We start from the raw sequence: 15370 nt of genomic DNA on the forward strand, positions 1-15370 counted from the left end.
CAGATTACAGAGAAAGCCTCGTCCGACTCATTGTTTTTTGCTTCTATACAATTCACACTTTCAAACATCATTCACAAAACAGCATAAACAGCCTGCTAGGCCGGGTCGTCTGTAGCAGGGGTGTCCAATCGTATCCACAGAGGACCTGTGTGGCTCACCTGACCCACTGTTAGAAGACCAACTGATCAAATGAGTGGAATCGGGTGATGTCCTGCAGCCACTTTCTTTTGCCATCTAGATTGGACACCCCTGATCTAAGTTAATGGTAAGTTGGAGGTTTAAGGGAAAACTGCATTTTCCATCCTAATCAGTTTTTTTTGCCTCAACTGTAAAAAAAAAAAAAAAAAAAAAAAACAGTAAAAAAGAAGGTAAAAAAAGAAAAGACAATTTTCAATGGAAGTCAATGTAAAAAAAAGATTGTAATCCTAGTCATTTTGGAGCATTTCTATTGGTTAGTTCATCATGAAATACTAACACAATGTAAGGAACTGCTGCCATATTCACATTATGTCAAAAAGAGAAAAACAGAGACACAAGATTTGAGTGACAGTGACGATTAGCACAGGAACAGAAAGCCATTAACAACAGGATGTTGTCAATGCTGAAGCACCGGGTTAATGGCCACTACTGTAAGTAGGTTCTATAATAAGCTAGTCAATGGGCTTTCTGTTCTTTTCTAAGTGCATGGGATTGTGAAATTACTGAGCGTGGTAATCAGATGTACGGTACAGATGCAGCAGACAGAGATAAAACAAAAAGTAGGGCCTTAGATTGGCTTTTAAAAAAGTCTCCAATAATTTTTTTTCTCCTTAAAGTTGCTCATAAATACTAGTGGATTTGTATTTCTGGTATTTTAGGGCTGTTTTGTTCTGAAAATCAGAATCAAGAATCAATGTCAAATCCAAAAATAAATGTACAGGAGAACATCACACCCCCCACCCCCTAGAGATCAGGATGAAAAAAATCTGCAGTTTTTCTCTAGTACTCCAAGAATCTTCAGAGCAGCAATCTTTCAGATGTTGTGTGGTGTGTGGCTGGAAGAGGACAAGCAGCCTCTGCTGAGAAGGCAGCTTGTCTGGCAAGCATACTGCTTTCATTGCTGCTTTACAAGAAAAAGAAAACCCAGAACCCCCCCTCCCCCCCAAAAAAACAACAACAACAACAAAAAAAAAACACAGCTCTAATTGTCCCATCTGCTTTTCTTGCGTTTCGGTGGATCCGGAACAGCAAAGCTATCCTCCCCTCCCCTATGTGACCCCGCCCTATCTCCGCCCCTTTCACCCCTCCAATCGTCTCTCTCCGACCGTCCGTCTCGGTCCCTTCGGCTGCCACCATCTCCGTTGCGGCTGTCTCCATGGCGATCCCTGTCGCTGTGGCGGTCTCTATCCTCATACCGATCTCGGTCGCGGCCACGGTCGCGGTCACGTTCACGGTCCCGGTCTCTTTCTCTGTCCCGATCCCGGTCCCGGTCCCTTTCTCGATCTCGGTCTCCAGAGCTGTGACGGTCACCGTGGCGATGGTGACCATCTCCATAGCGCCCCCTGTCATCACTACGGGACCCATCTCCAGAGCCTCTAGAGGAGGAGTAAGAGTCTGAAACAGAGCTCAGGGAACCGGCGCTGCTGAAGCCAGGCATTTTAGTACCAGAGCTGAAGGATGGAGGAGGCATGGAGGAGTACAAAGAAGTGGATGATGATGATGAGGAGGAGGAGGAAGATGATGCCGACACTGTCGACAATGTCGACAACATGTGGGATCGGTCCACTCCTTCGGGAGATTCTGTCGGCAGGGAGCTCAGACTGCCTGCACTGGTCCAGCCTGTAGAGCTGCTGGACTGCGTGCTGAGCTTGGGAGGGTTGCCAGATGCAGCCACAAAGTGGTTCTTGTACTGAGCCTGAGGATGAGAGAACTTTAGTGTCACATATAAAGTAAAACAATAATAATTATAATAATAATTAAATAATAATCAAAGAGGGAGACAGAATGTGAGACTATAAGAGAGAATGAGAGACAGGGAGTGAGAATGAGACAATGAGACCGTATGAGACAAAGAATGAGAGAAAGAAAAGGAAACAATGAGAGCAAATGAGAGAGGGAGAATGAGGGAATGCGAGAGCAAGAATCAGAATTAGAGAGAGTGGGGCAATAAGAGAGCGAGAATGAGAATACAAGAGAGAAAAAGAGAGAATGAGTGGTGAGTGTGTGTGTGTGTGGGTGTGTGCGTGTACCTGAAAGGCTTGCTTCATGGCGGACATGCGGTCTCCCATGGCCCCGGTGGAGGGTTTGTAGGCCTCATAGTTATCCAGAGCAGCACCACTGCTGCGCTCCTGAGGTTACAGAAAAGAACCAGTAAGAAAACTAATCTCCTTAAAATCATGATACACACAAATGCATTCAATCACTACTGCTTTGGCTGTCACTTAATCACATAGGACATTGATAACTGACCACTAACTGGCGAACATCAGATTTTGTCAGTAATCCAAGCAACGTGTTTATACGCACTTGAGTAATCAGATAATGCATATTCTGTGTCTATATGAGTCAGGCCGTAATGTAATTGTTTACATCATATGGAAAAAAGTCTTACACAAAAGTGCACTGAAAAAGAAACTTCATTTCACATCCTACTCAAACCAGGGGTGTCCTAACTTATCTATAAACGACTCCTGTGGCTGCAGCTCATGTTTAAAGACTGAGCTTGTTTGGAATGAACACCTAAAGCAGCAAAACCGACTCACTGAGGGCAAGATTGCATTCCCCTGATGCGCTGATGAACAGCCAGAAACTTACCGAGGATTCAGAGCCAAGGCCGGGTCTCTCCCTGTAGCCCAGACCTCCACCTCCAATATTCAGCTTCTTCCCTTTTCCTCCCTTAAAACGAGACTTTCTGAACCACGAATTCTGGAATGACAGAACAGTATACTCAATTCAATTATAAGTAAAATACTAACGCTTAATTTTAAACCAAGCATATTTCTATTGTCATGCAAAACCACTGTATCTCCAGACCAACAGAAACACTCCAAAATGACTTTCATTAAAGGTTAAGAAGGCTTTTTCGCTTCTCCTGTAAAATTGGCAAGTTTTGTTTTTGTGGAACACAAAATAATGATAATATTTAATAATCAAATGTTCGCGAGGAGATCAAACACGGCCAGATTTGTAACTGAGAAAACAGGGAATAGAAGTAACAGTGCACCTGCATGGCCAAATCCATCAGATCCTTGGATACACTCTGATTGGCTCCCTCTAAATTCCGAACAAGGTCACCAGCAAACGAGGTGTCTTTGTGGGTGAGCAGTGTGTAGGCCACACCCTTCTCTCCTGCACGACCTGTTCGGCCAATCCGATGTGTGTGAGTGTCGATGTCCCGGGCAACGTCATAGTTCACGACTGTACGGATAGAGGGAATATCCAAACCACGAGCTGGAATAAAAAGAAAGACATGGAAAATTAATTGATTAACATTCCTCAAATGTTTTCCATTATTTATTATCTTTTTTAATAAATCGGTTCACATCACTGCTTGACATTAGAAGGAAGAGACTCGAGACAACATGCAAAGCAACCTTTAGTGCCATGTCAGACTAACCGGATGTGATGTGATTTTACCTGCTTGGTCGTTCTTCCCTCTAAACGACATCAGAATGTGAAAAGGGTCCCTTTTCACTTACCTGCAACATCAGTGGCCACCAGCACAGGCAGGCTTTTCTTCTTGAAGTCACTGATGACCTTATTTCTCTCACTCTGGTCCATGTCTCCGTGCAAAAGGCCCAGACTGTAGCCCTCCTGCTGCAGGTTGGTTGCCAGCTCCTCGCAGTTGGCTTTTTTAGTGACGAAGATCAGCACAGAGCCAGATGATGTGAACTCCACCAGCCTGCGGGTCAGCCAGACCCACTTGTCTGATCCGGTTGGCATGACCTCCACCAGCTGGGTCACATCCTCATTGGCCTGAGATAGAAAGAGAAAGATGGTGAGCCAGACAGAAAAACAGAGTTGTTCAAAAAGGAACCCTTTTTTTTTTTTACACAAAATGAATTTTGTGGTGTGCTAGTGCTCCCCCTAGAGGTTGAAAATTCAGTTACGCTGCATCCGTTAGCCAGCCTAAATTGATCACAAACTAGCTGCAGCAACATATGAAGCCTCTAAACAGCTGCTTTTCTACCTCTGCACACATTTTTCAAGTGAGGGGAGAGGGTGGAGACCCACTGATACAGAAAGTGGATCTACTCACTTACTGGCAACAATCCGGGGCAAGTATGTGAGGACTAGTGCTAATTGGTATACATAAAAGTCTATTACCCGTTAGCTACATTAGCCTTGTAGCTCCAGTGTGACACTAAACAAGTACATTTCTGGGACGTTCAACTGGATTTAAAGTAATGGAACAATTTAATAAACAATGTTACAAATGTCTACTATATTACTGTAGTAATTATACGCAGACATAAACAGCACTATATAGAGTGAATGACGCTGCCGCACCTCGCCAATGTCTCCCTGCACTACGCGGATTGGGTCGATGAGAATATCACGTGCCAACTTCTCAATCTTCTTCCTGAAAGTGGCACTGAACAACAGAGCTGAGGGAGCAAAAACAAAAAGGAATGAGGGACATCAATCCTGTAACACAACATGCAAGTTTAGAGGGGACGAGGGCGGGGGCAGGACATGTCCCTCTGACTCTCTGGATTTATTGCAAGATCATTTTAGGGGGTTGAAGGATGGTTTATAATCACAACGTTTATTATGAAGCATACTGTGTGTCCAAATGTTTGCAAACATCCTTTCTAATGACTGTATTCAGTTGCACCCATTGCTGACACAGATGTGCAAATGCACACACACAGCTTGTCTAGTCCTGGTAGAAATATACTGCCAATAGAACAGGAGACTCTCTGGAGCAGATGAACTTACCATGCATACCATACCATGCGGTACCATGCATATTGCCAATCGTGGTCTAGAGGGGTATAAAAAGCCCCACAGCATTGAGCTGTGGAGCAGTGGACAAACTGTGTTCTCTAAAATGATGGATGGTTGTGCTCCACCCAATACTTTTGGGATGAGCTGGGGAGTTGAGGACGAGGTGGGTGGTGATCACTCAACATCCTGACCTCACTAATACTTTTATTTTTACTCGTAAATCTTGTAGAAAGCTTTCACTGGATAGTAGACGGTTACTCCAACAACAAGAAACAATGAACGAGCAGGTGTCCCAATACTTTTGTCATTATACTTTTCTCCCCCCAATAGTGTCTACAGACATGTAGATTAGGCAGACAGTTTTAGACAGTTTCATTCTTGATGACCTGCTTTCATAAAGAAACTGATGTATGTAGGCTAATGCCTAATGGTGTTGGTCCCCATACTTATGAGATCAGCTCTAGCCCCCTGATGTACACACATCCTCACTTACTAATACAGACACCCAGAAACAAATACATTCATAACATCCACTTACTCTGTCTGTCTGGTCTTACGTGGCTTGCGATAGATCGGACTTGATACTCTGCAAGCAAATGCAAATCAGAGGCCTTGTTTAATTCAGGGAAATCACAATAGCTCAGCATTTGCCTTTTACAGTGGATCAACAACAAACTATTAAAAGGACAAATGAAACTACAAAGCATTAGTGTTTACCAAATCCCATGTCAAACATGCGGTCAGCCTCATCAAACACCAGGTAGGTCACTCTCTGCAGTGACGTGGCCTTCTTCTTCACATGGTCAATCAGACGACCCTGTGTGCATAGGTCATATTAGAAATGTGCATGATTAACTGCATCAGACCAAACGTCTCACAGCCCTAAATATATAGGTTCCTAAATGGTTCTCGGCTTTAAGGCAAACCAAGGACAAATCTTAGTGTGTACAGAACCTTTCATACAGAACCTTATGCTGAGGTTCCTAAATCTTTAGCCCTATACGAGCTCATGTTTCACAGCCTAAAAATAAAGGTTCTCAAATGGTTCTTGGCTCGGGCGTCAAAAGCCAGGAATTACTATTAAATGTATTAAATGTTTTATATAGTTTTAATATTAAAGAACCATTACATAAATTAAAGGTCCTAATTCAATTATACATATTTTCCTAAACCTATACATCCTGACCAAGAACAATTTAGACATAATATTAGGTTAAGGTTAGGTTTGATAGGGCTACAGAAAATACAAAATTACATAATCCCACCCACTAGAAAAAGCTTTTTGAGGCTAAACAAACAACAGCTACTTGGACAGAATAGGAAACAATTCTAAAAGCTAATGCTAGGTCGATTAGAGACGTTGAACAAAAGGAGAATGACTGACCAGAGCCCAAAAGCTAACACTAGCTGCAGCGGAGTAGAGAGAACAGCAGTTACCGATGGTGGAGCACCGCGTTGTGGCGTTTGTCTTGTGACAGCCCTAACATAACCTAACCTAACCTAAGCTAAGCTAGGCTACACTGTGTGGCTGTGGTGATGTATGATGTGTTGGTGATGTAAACCAACCAATAAAAGCCCCCCATAAACAGTAAAATCTATGTTTCATTCAGAGACAAAATAACAGGGTGGTAAATAGGCTTGTACAAACATTCAGAGCATTTTTCTCTCAATGAAAAACAACAAATGTCAGAAATCCGGGGTCAGGGGTAGCAGGGGGTCCTTACCGGGGTGCAAACGACAATCTCAGCCCCCTCTTGCAGAGCCTTGGCCTGTTCCCACATACTCCCCCCACCATACACAGCCACTGAGCGCAGGCCATAGACCTTGCCAAAGCGCTTACACTCCGTGTGGATCTATGAAAACACACACACACACACACACACACACACACACACACACACACACACACACACACACAGAGAGAGTTAATCATACTTGCTGAGAAGATAATAAGATGAGCTCTAATCCTGATCATCATGGCAAATATCACCCACCCCAAGCATCTTCTTCATTAGTTTAACCTTACTCCCACCTTACCTGCTGACAGAGCTCTCTGGTGGGGCAGACAATCACAGCGATGGGCCCCTCTCCCTGTTCCAGCTCCTTCTGATCCATGATATGCACCAGCATTGGCCAGATGAAGGCGGCAGTCTTTCCACTGCCGGTTTTAGCAATGCCGATCATGTCTCTGCCACTCAGGGCAATAGGAACACCCTAAAATAATAGAAGCAAGTGACAGTCCAAAAGCGTTAATCTACACTCCTTTAAGATCTGTGGTTTTACATTCGTCCCAAATAACAAAAAACTAGCCACCCCACCGTACAACGGCATGGATCATTCTTTTCACAAGTGATGCAAACATACAGATACACAGCATAGCTCTACAGATACCCAGCAGCAGTGACTAGAGGTCATTATGTTAAAGCATGTGTGTTTGTACTTGTTTCATATATCACCTCTTTTTTAAAAATACTTAAATTATAATTAATTTGATTGGAAATGAGCCATTTGGTTCAGAATCTTGCACTTGTATGATAAAGTGATGATGATTACTATATATTGTCTATATTAAACAAACAAAGGTAGATAAAGTAATATTCAGAGAGCTGCAACATATGAAATATTCTAAATGGTTTAGTGACATGTAATAAATACTACTTGCTGGTGAAGTGATGAAGTTGTGATGGGCCAAAACTAAGTATTAAATATAGACATATTATAGGATCATTCTGCATGTGAATTCTATTCAGTTTTATAAACACACTTATTCTTACTCCAAAATCTTCAAAACCACAAATTTACAGGAAAAGAGTAAAAAGCTTCATAACCTTCAATGGATTTTATTCCATTCACTTTTTAAGGAACATTTATGTATGGTCCAGTCGTTCTGATTGTTTTGTAAAGAACAGCCAGATTCACATTATGTCAATAAGTTAAAAACAACACTAACGGAGACACGTGTTTTTTGCATGACATTGTTGTAATTCATACAGTTTTTAAAATAATTTTATTAATTTATTTTCAGGCATGGCATCTCACCTGGCACTGGATGGGCGTAGGCTGGGTGTACTCTGACTTTCGAATCTGGTTCATAAGCTGCTCATCAAAGCCGAAGTGGGCAAAACTGGTGCAGGGCTTAGGAGGAGCAGCACCAGACACCTGTTCATCAAAAACAACGTTTTACAAACTGCAGTGTGGGAAACGGAACAAAGCACGACACATAAAGCATCTGTGTGTTTGAGTGTGTGAGAGAGAACAAAAATGGAAAGCCACAAACCCTAAGGTTGAGTTTCTGTCTCAGTTCCACCACTTGTACTCCAGTCAGGCTGTTGAGCTCCTCGTGTTCAATGTAGAAGTTCTTTTCAAAAGGATTGTAGTCAATCTACAAGGGGATCGGATGAAAGTCATTATGGCCAGTAATGCACTCAAGTCAACTGATACATTTATTTCTAGTGGGTTTATTTAGTCCATGCTCATAAAGAACGTTGTTTCTACATAGAGATGGGCAGGCACCAACATGATCCAGAATTATTGCATTTTAAAACAATTTAAATAATTTATGCTTCTTAAAATCAGGTAAAGCAAATGTGAAATTAATCACCAGTATTACTACAGAGTGCTGTTCCAATAACTAGTCTTGCACAAAAAGGAGAAAAACAGAAACCGCATTTCATGAAAAGAACACCTTGCCAACTGTGAAGCATGGGGGTGGAGCCATCGTGTTTTGGGGATGTGTTGTTGCCAGTGTTATTGGCAATATTACAGAGGTAGAGAAAAAAAAATAATAATTTCACAAAATACCAGCAAAACATCTGTTAAAAGGCTGAAGCTGGAAAGAAGATGGCTTCTATAACAGGGTAGTGACCCCAAACATACCATCCAAATCCACCACGGACTACCTGAAAGGACCCAACTGTAAGCTTTCTGTATGGCTCTTACTTTCCTCTGATATAAATATCATAGATTATTTGTGGATAGACCTTTTAAACCAGGAATAGCTCAGGCTCAGAGGCCCTCTGTACACAGGAGTGGAGAAAAAGGACTTTCAGCTGCTGTGAAAAGCACTTGCAAGCTGCAGTTGGTCAGCCCTGACTGTGTAAATAATTATGATATTTATTTATATTATTATTATTATAATAATTTATTGTTGTAAATATTGTGGTTTAGTGGTTTTACTTGTTTACTACTTCCCAATTAAGCTTTTGCTACGTGATCATGTGCTGTCCTTTCACAAGCTTTGCAGGTAGACTGCAACAACAGGCTACACTATCAGAGTCGACAGGCAGAAGAATCGATACCTCAGAGTGGTCAATAGGAGGCAGCGGTAGGATGATCTTTTTGGTGGTAGGAGCGATGGGGTTTCCGTCACTGTCGTAGTCCACATTCTCCTCCTCTTCCTCCTGGGTCAGCCCTGCTGTCGGGTTCTCCGCCATGTAACGGAAATAGGCCTCCTGCACAGAGCAAAGAAGGTCGCATCAAAGATACAGACCAATACAGAACTGCCCAACACAGTCAAAAGCAGTGAAGGCCAGATTAGGAGACAACTGGGCCTCAAAGATAGCAAATATCACAGAGGTTTCAACCACCCTGTTCCATTATGTACTGTTTCTGGACACTAGAGGCTGTATCTGAAAAGCACTTACTTAGCACCAAGTGTAGCTGCCATAGAAGTGTAATATGATCCTTATTATATGTTTAAAAGGGTTTAAAAATTGACCAATAGGGTTTGAAATTAATTGATATTTGTCCAAAGCATTGTGAGCCAAAATGTCAGCCAACTACACATTTGCTGGCACATCAAGTTCTAGACCAGACCAACCCATCGGACTACATGTTTTATATTGCCATGTTCATTTAGCTTACACATAGGGGAGCATCATATAAAGTTGAAATAAATTATTGAAAAAAATATATAAATAATATAATAATATATATAATAATAATATAAATAAAAATATATATATTTAAAAGATTATATCCATAAATGTTTATGACCATTACATCTCAGCTTTATTCCAAAATATATGGGTGCGCCACACTGAACCGGTAAAATAAGAATCCACTTGTAACCAAGGCATGGCTACGCAGTTTGTTTACCAACCACTGAGAATTCAGTTAGCTACCCTATGCAGTGAGCTACACAAAAGAAAGATTGAGGAAAATATATTTAGCAATAATAAAAATGAACAGGAGATACAGATTGAGGCAAATCAGCTGCTGAAGTAGAGGTATGATGATGGGAACTTCAGGAGGGTCACTCACTTGCTCATCTTCCTCTTCAATGTCATCCCGTATACCCCTGGAAAAACAAGCGGAGAAAAAAAAACTTCCCTGCGACTCGCTCAATCACCCGTGGACACCCTCATTCCATCCAAGCCCCCCACATTTACCCCCTTTATTTACTTCCATTTCTTTCTTCCATCTCACACACAGAGACACCCTTTTCTATCAAATAAACATAAGAGCCACTTAATAATCAGCTCTCACTACTACTATTTAAGCTCCCACTGAACTCACAGCTCCTCAAAACAATCATTAGAGAATCTTACTTGGCCAGCTTCTTCTCTTTCTCCTTTTCCTCCAGTTTCTTCATGTCCTTGGCTGCTTGATTCTATTGGTGGTCCATATTTACATACATAAATAAAAATTAAAAAGACAGATTATTAGGTATGACTATGAGATGTGATGGTAGCAGCAGGTCAATGATTGTTAGTCCTAAAGGACCGAAGATCAGCACAGAACTGTTTGCAGCTCTGCTCTTATAATGATGGATCCCACAGTCCTTGTAAATTAATAACATTTAAGACAAACATTTTATCAAACATTTTATGGCCTTAATCCATGAAGACTATGCGTGGGATCTCCGGCCTGAGCAGGAAAATCAACTAACTGTGCTGGAATGAGGCCTGAATGAATAACTGCAGTAGTGACCTATGCAGAGCATGACCTTACCTCCACCTCAGCCATAAAGGCATCCAGTGGATCATCTTCACTATCCGATCCGCCACCGTCTCCTCCTCCAGACTGCAACTGCTGCCTGGTTGGAGAGTTTTCTGCTGGGATATAGGGCAGGTCTGCGGTGCTCGATTCCTCCTCGTCATCCTCAAAATACCTTGAGAAATATCAGAAATTTAAACCCACCTCAGCACAAAGGACTGCTGGTTTTCTTTCTCTGGTTTTCTTTCTCTTTACAGTGGTGGTGATTGGAGCCATAAACATATTTAAATATATCCCCCACAATAAAACATTTACAGTAGCGACCACTCACGCATTTTCCTCATCGAAATTCGCCCGCTTCGTCCCTATTTTGTAGAACGCTGGAAGCTGCTGGTTCTTGCCATAACCCCCTGCTGACCCAGATGCCCCAAAGGCTGTGTGCGCCTTCTGGGCCAGACGAGGTTCCTCTTTTTTGCCCGCAGACAAGGAGAACCCTCCAAACCCGAAGCCTCGCTTGCCTCCCGGACCACCCTTGTTCCAGTTCATGGCTGCAACCGCTGATATGTAGACACAGAGTGAAGACCTGGGTGGACAGAGAGCAGGTTAGTACCAAAACAGGTGAACAGTTGGCAGACCAGGCGTTCCCAACCCTGGTCCTGGAGGAACCCCAGTACCCCTGTACTTTTTAGTGGTTCTATGGTTCTCTAACACACCATCTTCAACTCAGGAAGGGCTTGTTAATGAGCGGATTAGCTGGATCAGAGGTTTTGGGAACAGGGTGAACACTACATGTGCAGGACGGGGGGTCCTTCAGGACCAGGGTGGGGAACCTCTGGTTAAGGGGGATTTTTTGGGGATTTTCAATACAGTGTCCTAACACAACTAACACAATCATAGTGATGTTATTAAAAGCTAAATCAGGTATTTTAAGCTAGAAAACCAAAAAATCTGCAGAGTCTGTTGAACTTCAGCACCACACACACACACACACACACACACACACACACACACACACACACACCCCTCTGCTAACGTATCACTGTAAACAATACTAGCACCAGGGCTAACTACAAAGCTAGCTGGCGTTTAACAGACGTATTTTATGACCCCAATGATCTGCTTTCCAAACGTTTACACGTGTATCTATTTTAATTCCACCTCGTGTAGCTCTTCTGCTCGACCTTAGCTTGCTAGCTAGCTACCTAGCTACCCTCGCCATCCAGCTAGCCTGCTACGTTAGCATGCCTTAGGGCAGTTAGCTCGATGGCTAACGAAGTGGCTAATGAAGCAAACCGAGAGGAATCATATTTTTAGGTGGACATTTCCAGCATATACAGCAATATCCTCGCAGCCTGCACTGCAAAGAAGATGTGGTTAACTCGGCTTCTCTCTTAACGTGCGCGTAACTTCGTCTATATCGGCCCTATTGGCGCTACCTGAAGAGCAAGCGGAGCGCAGCAGCCTTACCGCCCCTCACCGTCCACTCCGCTCTGTTGTGCTCTGACGTCACTGGAAATCGACTCTGGTCGCTGCGCTGATTGCGCACTTGTGTGCTCGGTGAGATCTAGGACGCCTAGCTAGTGTGCACTTGCTGCGTTCAGGCGCAGCTAGTGTGTACTAGACTGTTGAAAGTGAGGAACTTTGGAAGTTCTTCTGTGGAGGAACCTTTAAGGAAACCTTTTTTTCTAAAAACATTTTCTTGAAGGTTCATTAAAGCAGATAATGAGGTTCTTCCACTTTTTTAAAGTGAAGAACCTCTAAAAGATCATCAAGGAACCACAGTGTAAGAACACTTAGCTAGCTAGTGTGTACTTGTTGTAGAACACTTAGCTAGTGTGTACTTATTATAGAACACCTAGCTAGTGTGTACTTGTTGTAGAACACTTAGCTAGTGTGTACTTGTTATTGTAGAACACTTAGCTAGTGTGTACTTGTTGTAGAACACTTAGCTAGTGTGTACTTGTTGTAGAACACTTAGCTAGTGTGTACTTATTGTAGAACACTTAGCTAGTGTGTACTTGTTGTAGAACACTTAGCTAGTGTGTACTTGTTGTTGTAGAACACTTAGCTAGTGTGTACTTGTTGTTGTAGAACACTTAGCTAGTGTGTACTTGTTGTTGTAGAACACTTAGCTAGTGTGTACTTGTTGTAGAAGAGCACTTAGATAGTGTGTACTTGTTGTAGAAGAGCACTTAGATAGTGTGTACTTGTTGTAGAAGAGCACTTAGCTAGTGTGTACTTGTTGTAGAACACTTAGCTAGTGTGTACTTGTTGTAGAACACTTAGCTAGTGTGTACTTGTTGTAGAAGAGCACTTAGATAGTGTGTACTTGTTGTAGAAGAGCACTTAGATAGTGTGTACTTGTTGTAGAAGAGCACTTAGCTAGTGTGTACTTGTTGTAGAACACTTAGCTAGTGTGTACTTGTTGTAGAACACTTAGCTAGTGTGTACTTGTTGTTGTAGAACACTTAGCTAGTGTGTACTTGTTGTTGTAGAACACTTAGCTAGTGTGTACTTGTTGTAGAAGAGCACTTAGATAGTGTGTACTTGTTGTAGAAGAACACTTAGTGTGTACTTGTTGTTGTAGAACACTTAGCTAGTGTGTACTTGTTGTTGTAGAACACTTAGCTAGTGTGTACTTGTAGAAGAACACTTAGCTAGTGTGTACTTGTTGTTGTAGAACACTTAGCTAGTGTGTACTTGTTGTAGAAGAGCACTTAGATAGTGTGTACTTGTTGTAGAAGAGCACTTAGTGTGTACTTGTTGTAGAAGAACACTTAGCTAGTGTGTACTTGTTGTAGCAGAGCACTTAGATAGTGTGTACTTGTTGTAGAACACTTAGATAGTGTGTACTTGTTGTTGTAGAACACTTAGCTAGTGTGTACTTGTTGTTGTAGAACACTTAGCTAGTGTGTACTTGTTGTAGAAGAGCACTTAGATAGTGTGTACTTGTTGTAGAAGAACACTTAGCTAGTGTGTACTTGTTGTTGTAGAACACTTAGCTAGTGTGTACTTGTTGTTGTAGAACACTTAGCTAGTGTGTACTTGTTGTAGAAGAACACTTAGCTAGTGTGTACTTGTTGTTGTAGAACACTTAGCTAGTGTGTACTTGTTGTAGAAGAGCACTTAGATAGTGTGTACTTGTTGTAGAAGAGCACTTAGTGTGTACTTGTTGTAGAAGAACACTTAGCTAGTGTGTACTTGTTGTAGCAGAGCACTTAGATAGTGTGTACTTGTTGTAGAAGAACACTTAGCTAGTGTGTACTTGTTGTTGTAGAACACTTAGCTAGTGTGTACTTGTTGTAGAACACTTAGATAGTGTGTACTTGTTATTGTAGAACACTTAGCTAGTGTGTACTTTTTGTAGAAGAGCACTTAGATAGTGTGTACTTGTTGTAGAAGAACACTTAGCTAGTGTGTACTTGTTGTTGTAGAACACTTAGCTAGTGTGTACTTGTTGTAGAACACTTAGATAGTGTGTACTTGTTATTGTAGAACACTTAGCTAGTGTGTACTTTTTGTAGAAGAGCACTTAGATAGTGTGTACTTGTTGTAGAAGAACACTTAGCTAGTGTGTACTTGTTGTAGAAGAACACTTAGCTAGTGTGTACTTGTTGTTGTAGAACACTTAGCTAGTGTGTACTTGTTATTGTAGAACACTTAGCTAGTGTGTACTTGTTGTAGAAGAGCACTTAGATAGTGTGTACTTGTTGTAGAAGAACACTTAGCTAGTGTGTACTTGTTGTTGTAGAACACTTAGCTAGTGTGTACTTGTTGTAGAACACTTAGATAGTGTGTACTTGTTATTGTAGAACACTTAGCTAGTGTGTACTTTTTGTAGAAGAGCACTTAGATAGTGTGTACTTGTTGTAGAAGAACACTTAGCTAGTGTGTACTTGTTGTTGTAGAACACTTAGCTAGTGTGTACTTGTTGTAGAAGAACACTTAGCTAGTGTGTACTTGTTGTAGAACACTTAGCTAGTGTGTACTTGTTGTTGTAGACCACTTAGCTAGTGTGTACTTGTTGTAGAAGAGCACTTAGATAGTGTGTACTTGTTGTAGAAGAACACTTAGCTAGTGTGTACTTGTTGTAGCAGAGCACTTAGATAGTGTGTACTTGTTGTAGAACACTTAGCTAGTGTGTACTTGTTATTGTAGAACACTTAGCTAGTGTGTACTTGTTATTGTAGAACACTTAGCTAGTGTGTACTTGTTGTAGAAGAGCACTTAGATAGTGTGTACTTGTTGTAGAAGAACACTTAGCTAGTGTGTACTTGTTGTAGAAGAGCACTTAGCTAGTGTGTACTTGTTGTAGAACACTTAGCTAGTCTGTACTTGTTGTAGAACACTTAGCTAGTGTGTACTTGTTGTAGAAGAACACTTAGCTAGTGTGTACTTGTTGTAGAAGAGCACTTAGCTAGTGTGTACTTGTTGTAGAACACTTAGCTAGTCTGTACTTTTTGTAGAACACTTAGCTAGTGTGTACTTGTTGTAGAAGAACACT

General features: G+C 41.8%; 1 protein-coding gene across 2 annotated transcripts; it reads right to left on the reverse strand.

The window, feature by feature from the left end:
• Positions 1–1151: 1151 nt before the first annotated feature.
• ddx42 (DEAD (Asp-Glu-Ala-Asp) box helicase 42) lies at positions 1152–12351 on the reverse strand. 2 transcript variants are annotated; one of them, XM_072693656.1, is made up of 18 exons: positions 12334–12351; positions 11198–11449; positions 10882–11041; positions 10479–10540; positions 10192–10228; positions 9228–9380; positions 8207–8311; positions 7969–8088; positions 6967–7143; positions 6654–6782; positions 5647–5746; positions 5468–5515; positions 4489–4586; positions 3678–3954; positions 3203–3429; positions 2794–2904; positions 2229–2327; positions 1152–1894 (listed from the first exon to the last, which is right to left on the reverse strand). In XM_072693656.1, exons 2-18 carry the CDS (start codon positions 11410–11412, stop codon positions 1181–1183), a joined length of 2832 nt encoding a protein of 943 aa, XP_072549757.1. In that variant the 5' UTR covers positions 11413–11449; positions 12334–12351; the 3' UTR covers positions 1152–1180. The 2 variants fall into 2 exon arrangements, with proteins under 2 accessions (XP_072549757.1, XP_072549756.1); XM_072693655.1 differs by having other exon boundaries at positions 12303–12345.
• Positions 12352–15370: the final 3019 nt, after the last annotated feature.

Source organism: Salminus brasiliensis, chromosome 12 (assembly GCF_030463535.1).
Source record: "Salminus brasiliensis chromosome 12, fSalBra1.hap2, whole genome shotgun sequence".
NCBI lineage: Eukaryota > Metazoa > Chordata > Actinopteri > Characiformes > Bryconidae > Salminus > Salminus brasiliensis.